The sequence below is a fragment of the Oryctolagus cuniculus genome, chromosome 3 (assembly GCF_051225735.1).
Source record: "Oryctolagus cuniculus isolate XC-2025 breed Fujian yellow rabbit chromosome 3, ASM5122573v1, whole genome shotgun sequence".
NCBI classification, from domain to species: Eukaryota; Metazoa; Chordata; class Mammalia; order Lagomorpha; family Leporidae; genus Oryctolagus; species Oryctolagus cuniculus.
This window is the reverse complement of record NC_142869.1, coordinates 184,037,882-184,050,056: the sequence shown is the minus strand read 5'-3', so window position 1 is coordinate 184,050,056 and position 12,175 is coordinate 184,037,882. Positions and strand designations below refer to the sequence as shown.

The 12,175-nt window shown below is 57.8% G+C and overlaps 1 protein-coding gene across 8 annotated transcripts in view; it reads right to left on the bottom strand.

The window, feature by feature from the left end:
- Positions 1-496: 496 nt before the first annotated feature.
- The window catches only part of HIPK2 (homeodomain interacting protein kinase 2), a 195,516-nt gene continuing 183,837 nt past the window's right edge, over positions 497-12,175 (bottom strand). For all 8 annotated transcript variants that reach the window (XM_070071416.2, XM_051835654.3, XM_051835655.3 and 5 more), the window contains exons 13-15: positions 9,517-9,764; positions 2,287-2,447; positions 497-1,699 (exon numbers count right to left, since the gene is read on the bottom strand). In XM_070071416.2, coding sequence (XP_069927517.1) covers positions 1,229-1,699; positions 2,287-2,447; positions 9,517-9,764 — 880 coding nt within the window. In that variant the 3' untranslated portion in view covers positions 497-1,228. The remainder of the gene's footprint in view (positions 1,700-2,286; positions 2,448-9,516; positions 9,765-12,175) is intronic.

Genomic DNA, 12,175 nt, shown 5'->3' with positions numbered 1-12,175 from the left:
TGCCCCTCCAGCGGCCACCAGCTTCCCTGACACCCGCATGCGAAGAGCCCAGGAAAGACCACGGGCGTGAGAAAGAGAAAGGAAAAGAGAGAGCGGAGTGAAACGTGTGACCACGGCGGTAACAGAGGAGCTGAGGCTGGGCTGGCCTCAGCCTGGTTCTTGGAGTACCAGAGGAAGTAAACCCTCACACCGCGTCTGTCGTTCGGTAAGGCACTAGGAGGGAGCGACGAGAATGGAGACTGCGCGGCTGTGCCGGCGGCGCCCCCACGGCGGTGACTCGCCTGCGACCTATCGCTGTCTTTGTGCAATTACACGGAGGAATCGTCTATTGGTATCATTGCAAGTGAACACAGCTAGAGGACTGGGGTGCAGGGTGCTACATCCTACCAGGGCGTCTGCCCTGCACTACGGAACTAGGGGTTGATTCAAAGGGAAAAGGAATCTTCGGAAAAGAAGAGAAAAGAAAAGAAAAGAAAAAAACCCCACAAAACCGAAGTTTGCAACACATTAGTCACGACATTTGAGGCGGAACATTGTTTAGGGATTTGTCCAGAGCGCTCAGAGAGCCACCCAGCCCGTGCCCGGGGGTCTTCCCTCAGCCTGGCCCGCCCCGTCACCCCAGCCCAACCCCGAAATGTCAGCCTCCTCATTCTGGAGGGGGTGTCGACTCTTAGAGTTCTGGAAAAATCCCTAATTCGTATGTTCAGTTAATTAAAAATCTATTGGATTTGCACAGCAGGTGTCCCTGACAGCAAGTTCTTCAATGCCACTTGCCGTCGTATGAAAATAATCTTTGAAAAGTTCATAGATAAAAGTTCTCCCCACACTGGGCCCCTCTGGGATCTTCCTGTGGCTCTCTTCTCCTTTCCAGTTTGGTGCAGAGTGGGTGCATGAGCTGTGTTTTTTTGTTGCCAACATTTTTTTTTCTTTTTTCTTTTTTAAAATAAAAAGCATAGATTTCCCCCTCCTTGATCCCTTCCTTTTTAAAATGTTCTCTTCTCTGCTCTAAGTCCTCCTCACTTCCTGGTTCAAGTTTCCTTTGCGTCCGTCCCAGTCCCCGCCCCCTCCCATTTGCATTGTTTGTGTGCGGTGTCTTCAGCATAAAAAGCCAGCTCCCTCCTCGGTCCCAGGAGCTCTGGCCACCCTCCTCCCCGCCCTCTCTGGCCCTGTCTCCTCCCCCACCCCTCCTCCCGCCCTCTCCGCCGTCTCCTCCCCCACCCTCCAGTGCTTATATGTAAGGGTACTGGTTGACCTTGGCAGGGCTAAGTGGGTATCCAGTGTAGACGGTGGAGGCTGGAGAGGCGCTGATGTAGGTCTGGTGGGTGAACTGGGCTGGATACTGGCTGGGGTGGATGGTAGGAGAGGGCAGGACCCGGGGGCCCATGCTCACGGGGACCTGGTGCACGATGCTGGCCGGGTAGGCAGTGTGCTGCACGGTGTGGCGCGCCGAGCCTTGGGAGGCCACCAGGTGGGCCACGGTGCCGGTGGAGCCCAGGGCAGCAGGCGCTGTGTAGGTGTAGAGGTGGGGCTGGGCGGGCAGGTGGGCGGCAGCTGCGGCGGCGGCCAGGTGGGGGTGGACAGTGCCATGGCTGGGGCTGTTGTGCGGGAAGGAGTAGGGTGCCTGAGCCATGGTGGGAGCGATGTAGGCCTGCTGCCGTCGGTGGCTCCCGGCGCGGTCCGTGGTGACGTGCTGCTGAGCCTGCGGAGCAGAGGCACCCAGAGAGGGCGGCGTGAGGGGGTACACGGGGGAGGCCGGGAGTGGAGGAGGGACAGGGGTGCTGGCCTTGGGATATGGAGCGAGTGAAGATGAGCCTGCACTGGGTGGAGCAAGCAGGCCTGCCCCTCACCGGCTGGGGTCCCCGGGCAGGAAGCCTGCGCCCTCGGAAACGCTGCCATGGGCAGTTCCATCAACTGTCTCCTACCTGGAGAAGCTAAGCTGCTGGGACACATGGCTGAGGCTAGGACTCTCCTGCCCTAGGTTGGGTGGGTCTCTGGAGTGTGTCCCCCCCCCACCCCGCCCCGCCCCGCAGTGAGGTGCACAGCAGGGCTCTCCCTGGTTGGTGTCTTGCCTCTGCTGGGGGAGGCAGCCTTCTGTGGGCTCCTAGTCTAAGCTCGGCACCAAGTCACGAGTGCTTTGCCACGGTGAGGCAGCACTGTGCGACCCACGCACCAGTGCTGTCAGCTTCCCCACGAGCGACCCTGCCGGGGCAGCCTCCGCCCCGTGCCGCTCTCTGTGGGGTGTGAGGGTCTGCCGTGGGGGCCGCCGGCCATCAGGCAGGGACTCACCTGGCTGAGATTGAGGGGTTGCTGCTGCTGGAAGTGGGGGCCTGGCCGCTGCTGTCGGTAGGCGATGGCTCCAGAGGAGCTCCCTGAAGAGTGACCGCTGGTGGAGGTCACGTTGCTGGAGGACTTGGGCTTGTAGGAGGACGCGTGGTGACTGGTGTTTGCTGTGGCGGGAGGAAGAGGAGGTCACAGGTCAGGGCTCTCCAGGACGCCCACACTGGCCAGGCCAACCCTGGCCTCAGCTTCCCCAGACTCAGCTAGGACTTGGCCTTCACTCTGCGTGGGCAGCTGGGTTGTAGCTGTGCCCTTGGTCTAGAGGGTGGCCAAGGCTGCAAATGAGGGGATAAAGCTAAGAAAGAGGGGACAGGTGCAGGAGAAGCAGAGAGAGATGACGGTCGGGGGTGGGGGCTGATGCTGGCCCTCCCTGGCCACGTGGCCTCCAGCATCTGGGAGGCGGCTGGAGGGACTCCTGTTAGTGCCCTCGGCAGGTATTGCCCTTGTGCAGGTACTGCAGACTGTGCCTAGGAGCAACCAAGGTGAGCAACAGTGGCTGCAACGGCCCCTCGGAGCCCCCGGTCTGGTCTCTTGGATGAGACGTAGTCAGCGGGGAAAGGCATGAGGGCCGAGCATGGCCAAACACGAGGGCTCTTCCCGGGCTACACGCAAGAGGCCCCAGGTGGAAAGACGCGGGGCTCCTTGCCAGCAGGGGGCTCCACAGCTTGCACTCTAACAGGCGCCTGGGGTGCTGCTGACACTGCTGGTGGGTGGGCCCTGAGCAGCCGGGTGACACTGCAGGTAGGATGGCTCCTAGAGGTCCCGCCAGGCCCCTTCAGAGGCTGTTTTAACCCATCCCACAACTACTTCCTGAGGTCCTGCCGTGTCTCAGGAGCGGCCGAGAGAAGGCTGAGGGTGGGAATGAGGGAGCGTAGGTCATGCAGACAGGGGGCTGATGGGCCACCACACGCCGAGTTCAGAGCTAACTGCCCACTGGCAGGGTCACGTGTCCAAGAGTCAGGTGGGCCGATGTGGAGTGGCCTGCTGCTCGCCCAGTCTGCCGCCAGCACCAGCCAATGCTCACGCAGGCTTTCGGCCACAGGCCGGTCAGAGCCCTGTCTACAGGAGGGGGTCTGGAGTGAAATTTCAGATCAGTGCACCCGGAGGGCTGGCCAGAGCCCTGCACCGGAGGCCAACCACCGGGACAGCTGCAGCAACAGCACCAGGCCGACACAGGGGAGACTGCGTCTTTGCACAGGAACTTAGGGTTTTGATTTTGCGGGCCTTTTGTGGAATGACAACGAGAGGGCACAGACATTTCTGTGAAATAACTCTTGTCGGTCAGTTCTGGCATTGAGTGGTCTGTGCCTGCCGGCCCCCAGCAGCGGGGACTCCATGGGGCGGGCACAGGTGGGACCACAGCACTTGGGATGCAGAATGCTGGCCCCCTTGGAGGCATCTCTAGAAACCCAATATTCTCGAGAACCTGTGTCTAGCACAGCCAGATGAGAAACCAAGTCGAGGTCACACGGTCATGGGGCACAGGGGATCTGGGGCGCTCCCCACGCACAGACAGCTGCTGCACACTCCCCAGCTCTGACACATGCTTTTGAGGAGGGTGCCCAAGGAGGCATTCAAGAGAAGACCCTGCAAAGTGACCCGCAAGGAGAAGTGGCAAGGACGGGTCGCAGGACACCCCGAGACAGGTCACATTTCACAGCGGTGGACATGGGGCCTGAACGTCTCGGAGGAAAACAGAAGCCTAGAGCAGTGTCAGCAGATATCCCGTAGCAGTCAGCGCTAAACTGGCGATCTGGCCATTCCAGGGGCAGCGGGTGCTAAATATTAATGAGGCATGAATAATAAAGTTAAGCCCTTGATTGAAGTGGGTTGGATTAATTCCATTGCAAGTCCCATGGTGATGAAATCAAGGCAAAGAGACGAAGCCTGAGGCTGGGGCCAGGCAGGAGAGAATGCTGACTAACTACTGACTCAAAGAGACACGTGCCTTGCCAGGACAGCAAAGCCACGATGACGACCTGGGGACAGCTGACTGTGGCACACCCTGAAGGCAGCCTGGGGCCAAAGCCACAGCCTGCCCCTGAGAACAAGGAGAGGTGCCTCACCAGGGAGGGTGGCGGTGGGTCCCAATCAGAGCCCCCAGGTCTCTCTGTGCATTGGCACCTGGGAACCCTCCCAGCCACTCACTGAATTGGAATCCCTTGAGCAGGTGCCTCAGAATCTGAAGAATTCTGGGAGAGTCCAGAGCCAGCCCGGCCCTGGTGCAGCAGATCTGCACCCAACACTGGGGCCAAGCCAAACCCCATCTGGTAGATGGAGGGCCTTCTGTAGACTCAGCGTAGGGTAAAAAATAGAAAGTCACACATGTTGGCTATCAGGTGAACGTCATCTCTCTCTCACTTAGTCACCGTAACACCCTGTGGGAGGCAGCTCCTTCCTGCTCTGCAGCAGAGCTGTGCCCACTGTGCCTGCCACCTGGGCCCTGGCTGTGCCACCTGGGCCCTGGCTGTGCCCACTGTGCCTGCTGTCTGGTTCCCAGCTGTGCCCACTCTCTGGTTCCTGGCTGTGCCTGCTGTCTGGGCCCTGGCTGTGCCCGCTGTCTGGTTCCCGGCTGTGCCCGCTGTCTGGGCCCCGGCTGTGTCCGCTGTCTGGTTCCCGGCTGTGCCCGCTGTCTGGTTCCTGGCTGTGCCCGCTGTCTGGTTCCTGGCTGTGCCCGCTGTCTGGTTCCCGGCTGTGCCCGCTGTCTGGGCCCTGGCTGTGCCCGCTGTCTGGGCCCTGGCTGTGCCCGCTGTCTGGTTCCCGGCTGTGCCCGCTGTCTGGGCCCCAGCTGTGCCCGCTGTCTGGTTCCCGGCTGTGCCCGCTGTCTGGTTCCCGGCTGTGCCCGCTGTCTGGTTCCCGGCTGTGCCCGCTGTCTGGTTCCCGGCTGTGCCTGCTGTCTGGTTCCCGGCTGTGCCTGCTGTCTAGGCTCTGGCTGTGCCCGCTGTCTGGGCCCCGGCTGTGCCCGCTGTCTGGTTCCCGGCTGTGCCTGCTGTCTGGTTCCCGGCTGTGCCCGCTGTCTGGTTCCCGGCTGTGCCTGCTGTCTGGTTCCCGGCTGTGCCCGCTGTCTGGTTCCCGGCTGTGCCTGCTGTCTGGTTCCCGGCTGTGCCTGCTGTCTAGGCTCTGGCTGTGCCCGCTGTCTAGGCCCCGGCTGTGCCTGCTGTCTGGTTCCCAGCTGTGCCCGCTGTCTGGTTCCTGGCTGTGCCCGCTGTCTGGTTCCCGGCTGTGCCTGCTGTCTGGTTCCCGGCTGTGCCTGCTGTCTGGTTCCCGGCTGTGCCCGCTGTCTAGGCCCCGGCTGTGCCTGCTGTCTGGTTCCCAGCTGTGCCCGCTGTCTGGTTCCTGGCTGTGCCCGCTGTCTGGTTCCCGGCTGTGCCTGCTGTCTGGTTCTCGGCTGTGCCTGCTGTCTGGTTCCCGGCTGTGCCCGCTGTCTAGGCTCTGGCTGTGCCCGCTGTCTAGGCTCCGGCTGTGCCTGCTGTCTGGGCCCCGGATTTGGATGTCCCCTCTCTGTTCCTATTCCAACTTCCTAGGTATTTCATGGTAACTGTGATTGAGAAACACTGAGCTCAAGGGAGCGACTGCTTGGGTCTGCAAAGGGAGGAGGTTAGATTGGAGATGAAGTGAATGTGTCAGAGCGAGCCCGCATTCCACCTGCTCTCGTCATTGCGGGGAGAGGAAATGGGAGCCCTGCTTGAGGAGGAAGGTCCTGAGGGGCCCAGGTGATGGAAACAGCAGTTCCTCCTGTCAAGCTGAAGCAGCTGACAGTGGGCCGGTGACGCAGGTCACTCTCCTAATGTCTAGCCTGGCTCCCAGAGGAGGGTAGAGAATTTGCTGGTCATGCCTTGCTCAGCCACTCTCGAGGTCCCCTCTCTGAGAAAGAGCCCTCAGCTCTTGGGGGGGGGGGGCTCCAGTGCCTGTCCCATGTGAGGGGCAGAGGGGAGCACTTGGTGCACAGCCAGCCTCTGAAGCCAGACCCCTGGAAGACCCAGCCGCGTGGCCCTGGGTTCGCCTCTGTGCCTCCATGTCTTTACTGGTAAAAAGGGGAAACAGCGCAGCTGGCCACATGTGTGTTTGTTACGAGGCTCTCGTGGGCTAACACGCAGGACGCTCAGCATGTGGCATGTAACTCCTGGGAGTGAAGGACCTGGCCCCAAGACCACTGTTAGCCACGTCAGCTACTGTTGGTGCCATTACCACTGAGCTTTGCCCCTCGCAAAAGCGGCTGTTCAGGAATACGTATCTGTTCCAAGCTGGGACAACGGGTTCTGTCCTCCTGGAAACGGGAAATTAGGAGCCCGGGAGTCAGGCGCAGGCAGCTCCGGAGAGCAGGCGTCGGGCTGCAGTGGCTCTGGTCTCAGTTCTGGCTCCTGGCGGCCCAGGACTCACTGCCGAATCTCCCCTCAGCCCTCCTTCGTGCCAGTAAGTTCTTTGTCTTAAATCAGGACAGAGTTCATTCTATGGCCTTGCAAAAGAACTTCAACTAACTCAAGAGACTGAGAAGGCCAAGTGAGAAATCCCTGGATTATTCCGCGGCAGAGAGCCACAGGAAGGGTGAGCGCTGTGAGAAACAGGTGGCTACACACCCAGCCTCATCGAGCCGTGTGTGGCGCAACAGCGCTGAGCTCTGGCGCTCTGGATGCTCCAGCTGGCGCGGCTGCAATTGGCTCACACCTCTGCCTGTACGGCCACCGGGGCAGCAGGAAGCCGGGGCAGGCAGCCCTCCTGACTCTCCCAAGCCTGGGGCGATCCCGCAGTTAAAGGATCAGATTAGTAACGAGAAAGCCACAGGCCAGGGGAGGGAATGCGTCAGACACAGAGGCGTCCCCGTGTGCAGGAGGCACCGGAAACATGCGCCCTGAGCTTCATAAACATCTACTTAAATACTCAAACAGGGGCTGCTGCTGTGACACAGTAGGTTAAGCCACCACCTGTGACTCTGGCATCCCATGAGCGCTGACTGCTCCACTTCCAGTCCAGCTCCCTGCTAGTGTGCTTGGGAGTCCTTGGGCACCTGCACCCGCGAGGGAGCCCCGGAATTAGCTCTTGGTTCCTGGCTTCAGATCAGCCTAGCACTGGCCATTGCGGCCATCTGGGGAGCACATCATCAGATAGAAACTCTCTCTAACTCTGCCTTTCAAATAAATCTTTAAAAAGACAATAACATAAGTATTGCAATATACAATGTGACAGAAATTATAACTTTTACAAATATTTAAACTCCAAAACACGTCCTGCATATAGTTTTAAATAACTAGGTAAGGGGTATCTGGGCAAAATAGAGTGCAGGCCGCTGCTGTAGGGAAGCCTGTGTCCTGGAGTGAATTCCTTTGTTTGCCTCCATAGCTGCCCTATGTTACTACTGTAGAATGTTTCTTCCTGTCAGGGTTTCTGCCCAGATACTTGTCTTGGTAAAGGAAGAGTTGTTTTTTTTTGTTTGTTTGTTTTTTGTTTTTTTGGGGGGAGGGGGAGGGAGGTGAGAGTGAGTTCTCTCTATAGCCTTGTGGAAGGGCTGGCTTCATTTTCTTTTCCTTACAGGGGCATCTGTCTTGGGGGTCTGCAGCCTGGCTGCCTGGCTTTGGGTCACCAGGAGCTGGCAGTAAGTACAGCCTGGCCCATGTCAGTGCACGCCCTGGCACCTGGCACTGTGGTGGGTCCCTCTCTCCTGAAGCTACGGCCTCCTCCTTCTGGGGTCATTTGGCCACTGGGAAGAAACCATGCAGATCCCTCCAGGCAGTTCAGCAGCCGTACATTTACTTTTCCATAGCACACTGTAGGCACCACGTCCCCTGCCTACACGGTCCCCTGGCCTACAGGAGTGCTGACCCTGAAGTCAAAACCTTGGAGAGCCTGCATCTTCTGGTCAGGACCAACCAGGACGTGAAAATGGAATCCCTTCGGGGTGGGGAGTGTCCTGCCCACAAGCCACATAGGCCTGTGAAATCAGTCTGGCCCTGCCAAGGCAATGCAGGCAGGACTCAAAATCCAGCAGGCTAATTTTTAAGTTGGTAATTAGTGATGTTATAAATATCCCAACGGCCCTCGGCAGAGAAAAAGCTCCCCATGCCTGCTTCAGAGGGTGCAGGGATGGCTGCGTTTAATGAAGATTTCTTCCAAGGAAAGGTAGCTGGGGTACCTAGAAAGCCAGGGACAGAGCTGACCCAGTGCCACCATGTTGCACCTTGCCTGCTGCGGGAGACAGGAAGGGGCTTATGGCTACTCCTGTTTTCCCTGCAGACAGAGCCTCTGGGTGCATCACAGGCCTTGTGGCCAGCTTTAGGAGGGCGCCCTGGGACAGCTGCCCACACTGTGTAGGCTGGCCTGTGGCAATGGGCTGCAACAGTCCCTAGAGACCCCACTGCTGGATCCATCTTCACCCTTGGTGGTAACACTCCATGGCCTTCCAGGTGGCAACTACTCCCGGCAGATTCCGGGGCCTCTGGCAGCAACTCCAGGAGAGTCAGGAGGTCCCTCCTGAGGCCCGAGGCATCTGATGGCTAAGCTGGTCTTGTCAGCATTTGTGCCCTTCCCTTCTAACAGTGCCACATGGAGGGGCAGCCTGGCCTGGTGTGGCTGGCTATGCTGGGGACAGGGAGGCAGAAAGTGAAGACTTCTCTGGTTGGTCCCCAAGATAAACGCTGCCTGGATGCTACAGAAGCCAGGGTGAGCCTCAGGTTTATTTAGGTTAGGTTCCAGCCTTTATTCCAGGGGCTGGTTTCCGGGACAAGCCTCTCGAGGACAGTGGGAGTCCTTTATAAAGCCCAAAGAAACACGCCCGGCTCCAAGCCTCCTCCCTCAGGAGTGCCGAGGACACGGGGAGTGGGAGACTGCTTCACCCTCGCCCAGCCAGATTCGGGGAGCTGCTTCCTGCACACGGTGCCTATAGCACCCCAGAGCTGCCTTCCAGGAAAGAGGAGAGCTGTCCGACAAGATTTCTGCAGCCCAGGTCTCACCCCAGAGCAGTGGCTAGGAGCCGGGCAGCTCCTACTTCTCATTCATCAATTATGTCAGCAGCACAGCCATGGTAGCGGGCACTGACTGCAGTCCTCCCACGTGCAGGTACGTGAGACGCCACCTGGGCTCCTCGACCGAGATCCTCGGGGGGCTCGGGCACTGCCTGTTCCAGAAGCCCTCAAGTCGGCAGCAGCAGCAAAGGGGCAAAGCAGGCTCCGGACAGCCCCCCGTTACCTGGTGCCAGGCTATCGCACTCCACCAGCACCTCGCTGGCCTGGGTTTTCAGGGGCGGCACGATGATGGTCCTGGGGTTGCCAGCGCAGTGGTTCTCCACGGTCCCCTTGCTGTCGAAGGCATTGGCGTTGCTGTGCCCGGCGCGCTGCTGCACAGAGTAGGGGCTGGTGTTGCTGGAGGAATCCGAGTAGGGAGAGTCGTGGACCGTGACGCAGCTGATGACATTTTTCCTTTGCTTGGAGACAGTGCTGGCAAGGTAAAGGGAGAAGTGAGAAGCGTGAGAAGGCTGTGCAGAGGTGGCGAGCCGGCACGCCGGAGGACACACCGTGAGAAAGCCTCTTGCTGTGGCCTGGGCCAGGGAAGGAAGACTGGGCACGCAACCAGCGCAGGGACACGCGTGCCGGCAGGTGGAGACTGACGCTTCCGGGAAGGCCTGGACTCTCCCCGTGTGTGGGAGCTCAGCCGAGCTGTGGAGGAGGCACCTGCAGCCCAGAGCTGTGTACCCACCCCTTCTGGACCACCAGAAGTGGAATCCGAGCCTGTGGAGAGACCCAACAAGAACCAGGCACACTGAGAACCCAGTATGGGAGACCAGCACTGCTGGGAGGGAGCTGAGCAGGACACAGCCCACATCCAGCTGCTCAGACACCTGGGGGAGAGCCCCTGGAGCTGCACCAGACACCCTCAGCCGCTCTCCATCGAGGCTGCTCTGTGGGGTGACTGTGTGCAGGCCACCCAGGAGCTCAGGGCCCCCTCTGAGGGGAGGCCAGGTCCTCTAGCAGCTCTCCCCCTTCTTGGGCCACAGGTCAGGGGAGAGCAGCATCGCACAGGCCTTATGGGAAAGCTCTTGCGGTGCTGGTCCTGCGAGGGGTCGCTCTGAAGCCCTGGCCTTCAACTGACACCTGGAACTTTATCTGGCAACAAGGGGAACTGGCTAGGGATGGCTCTGGGCTAGCATGGTTTCTTTTTTCAGATACTAACGTTTGTCACTCTGGGAACCAATTCTGTCTGCCTCCAAGCTTAGCAAGAGATGGGCAGGATGAGAGGTGTGGAATTTATTGCTGATTGCATAAGGTTCTAAAAATAGATGCTCTTCTATTTTTATGTATTGATCATTTATTTTTAAGAAACAGCAACTGCCTAAGCAAACGGATCTGAACTAATTTGATAAGAGGCAGCTGACAGAAATAGTCTGACAGAATCACGACACACCCCGAGGGGTCTAGCCCAAGGTCACACAGCTCGGCCAGGCCGGGCTCTTCCTCAGGGATCTCTGCTGTCGCCCCGCGGCAGCAGGGCAGAGGGAGGGAGCAGGGCTGCTGACCGGCAGGAGCTGGAGGGAGTGAGGAGGAGACACACACAGGAAGGTCGGGCCCTGCTCCCGAGGCCACAGCTCCTGACATCGGGGCTGGACGATTCTTCCAGTGGCCTCATACTCCATCTTCTCTGGTTCAGAGGGGATGCTTCCCAGCTGTGTCTGCAAGTGAGAACACAGCCCGCAGCTAGACGTCGAACTTGGGGAATGCTAACTGCAGCCGGATGCCTGCTGTGTGCCGGTGACAGGGCCCTGGGTGGCTCCAGCCTCTCAGGGACCCGGCAGCCACACTGGTAAGGCGAGGAAAGACAGGACGTGCCTGCATCATGTTGGCTTGAGAACCAAGTGAGAAAATATAAGTGCTCTGGATAGTGAGTGACCCGCAGAAAGTATTTTATAAGAGCTAGCAGGTATTATTATCACAAGTTGAGCACTACGAATCCAGAAATCCAAATTCCAAAATGTTCCACAACCTGAAACCTCGTAAGTGCTACGGATGCCTCACATGGAAAAATTCCACACCTGGCCTCATGTGACAGGTCACAATCCCAACACAGGTGCACTCAAACTGCTGCTTCCAATCACCTGCAGGCTGTGTACAGGAGGCCGACATGAAGCGCAGACGAGCTCTGCGCTTACGCTTGGGCCCCACACCCGGGATATCTCCTTACATGCGAGCGAATGCTTCTAAAAAAGAGTCCAAAATACCTGGTCCCAAACGTGTCAAACATCGACACTCTAATAAGCTGTGCTACCTTATTTAACACGTGAGAACAGGTTTGCATAAAACTGATCTAGGCAGAGAGAATTCTATCAGCTTCCTCTTTCTAGTCTATGAATAAACCAGAGATGGATATGAAAGAAAATTGAAACGTATCAGTTAGAGATCTCGGAGATCTACGTGAGGTGCTACAGGGAATACCTGTACAAAGAAACACAGCACACGTCTCTGCCCTCGAGAAGATTAAAATCTCAGTGGGAGACTGTATAAAAACATGACAAGTTAAACAGTAAAAGCTTTAAAATAACAGTTAAAGAGAATAATGGATGTCACAAAGCCCTTCATGATTAACTGTCAAATGAACTGTACAGATGATAATTGCTAAGAATTCAAGAGAAAGTGAGAAGTGAACTGGCTGCATGTATTTGTGGCTTTTTTTGTTAACTTAGATAAAATAAATTTTAATTAATAAGGGCTAAAATGTCTCACCTATAACCCTTTATTTTATTTTTAAATTTTTTTATTTTATTTTATTTTATTTTTTGACAGGCAGAGTGGACAGTGAGAGAGAGAGACAGAGAGAAAGGTCTTCCTTTGCCGTTGGTTCACCCTCCAATGGCCGC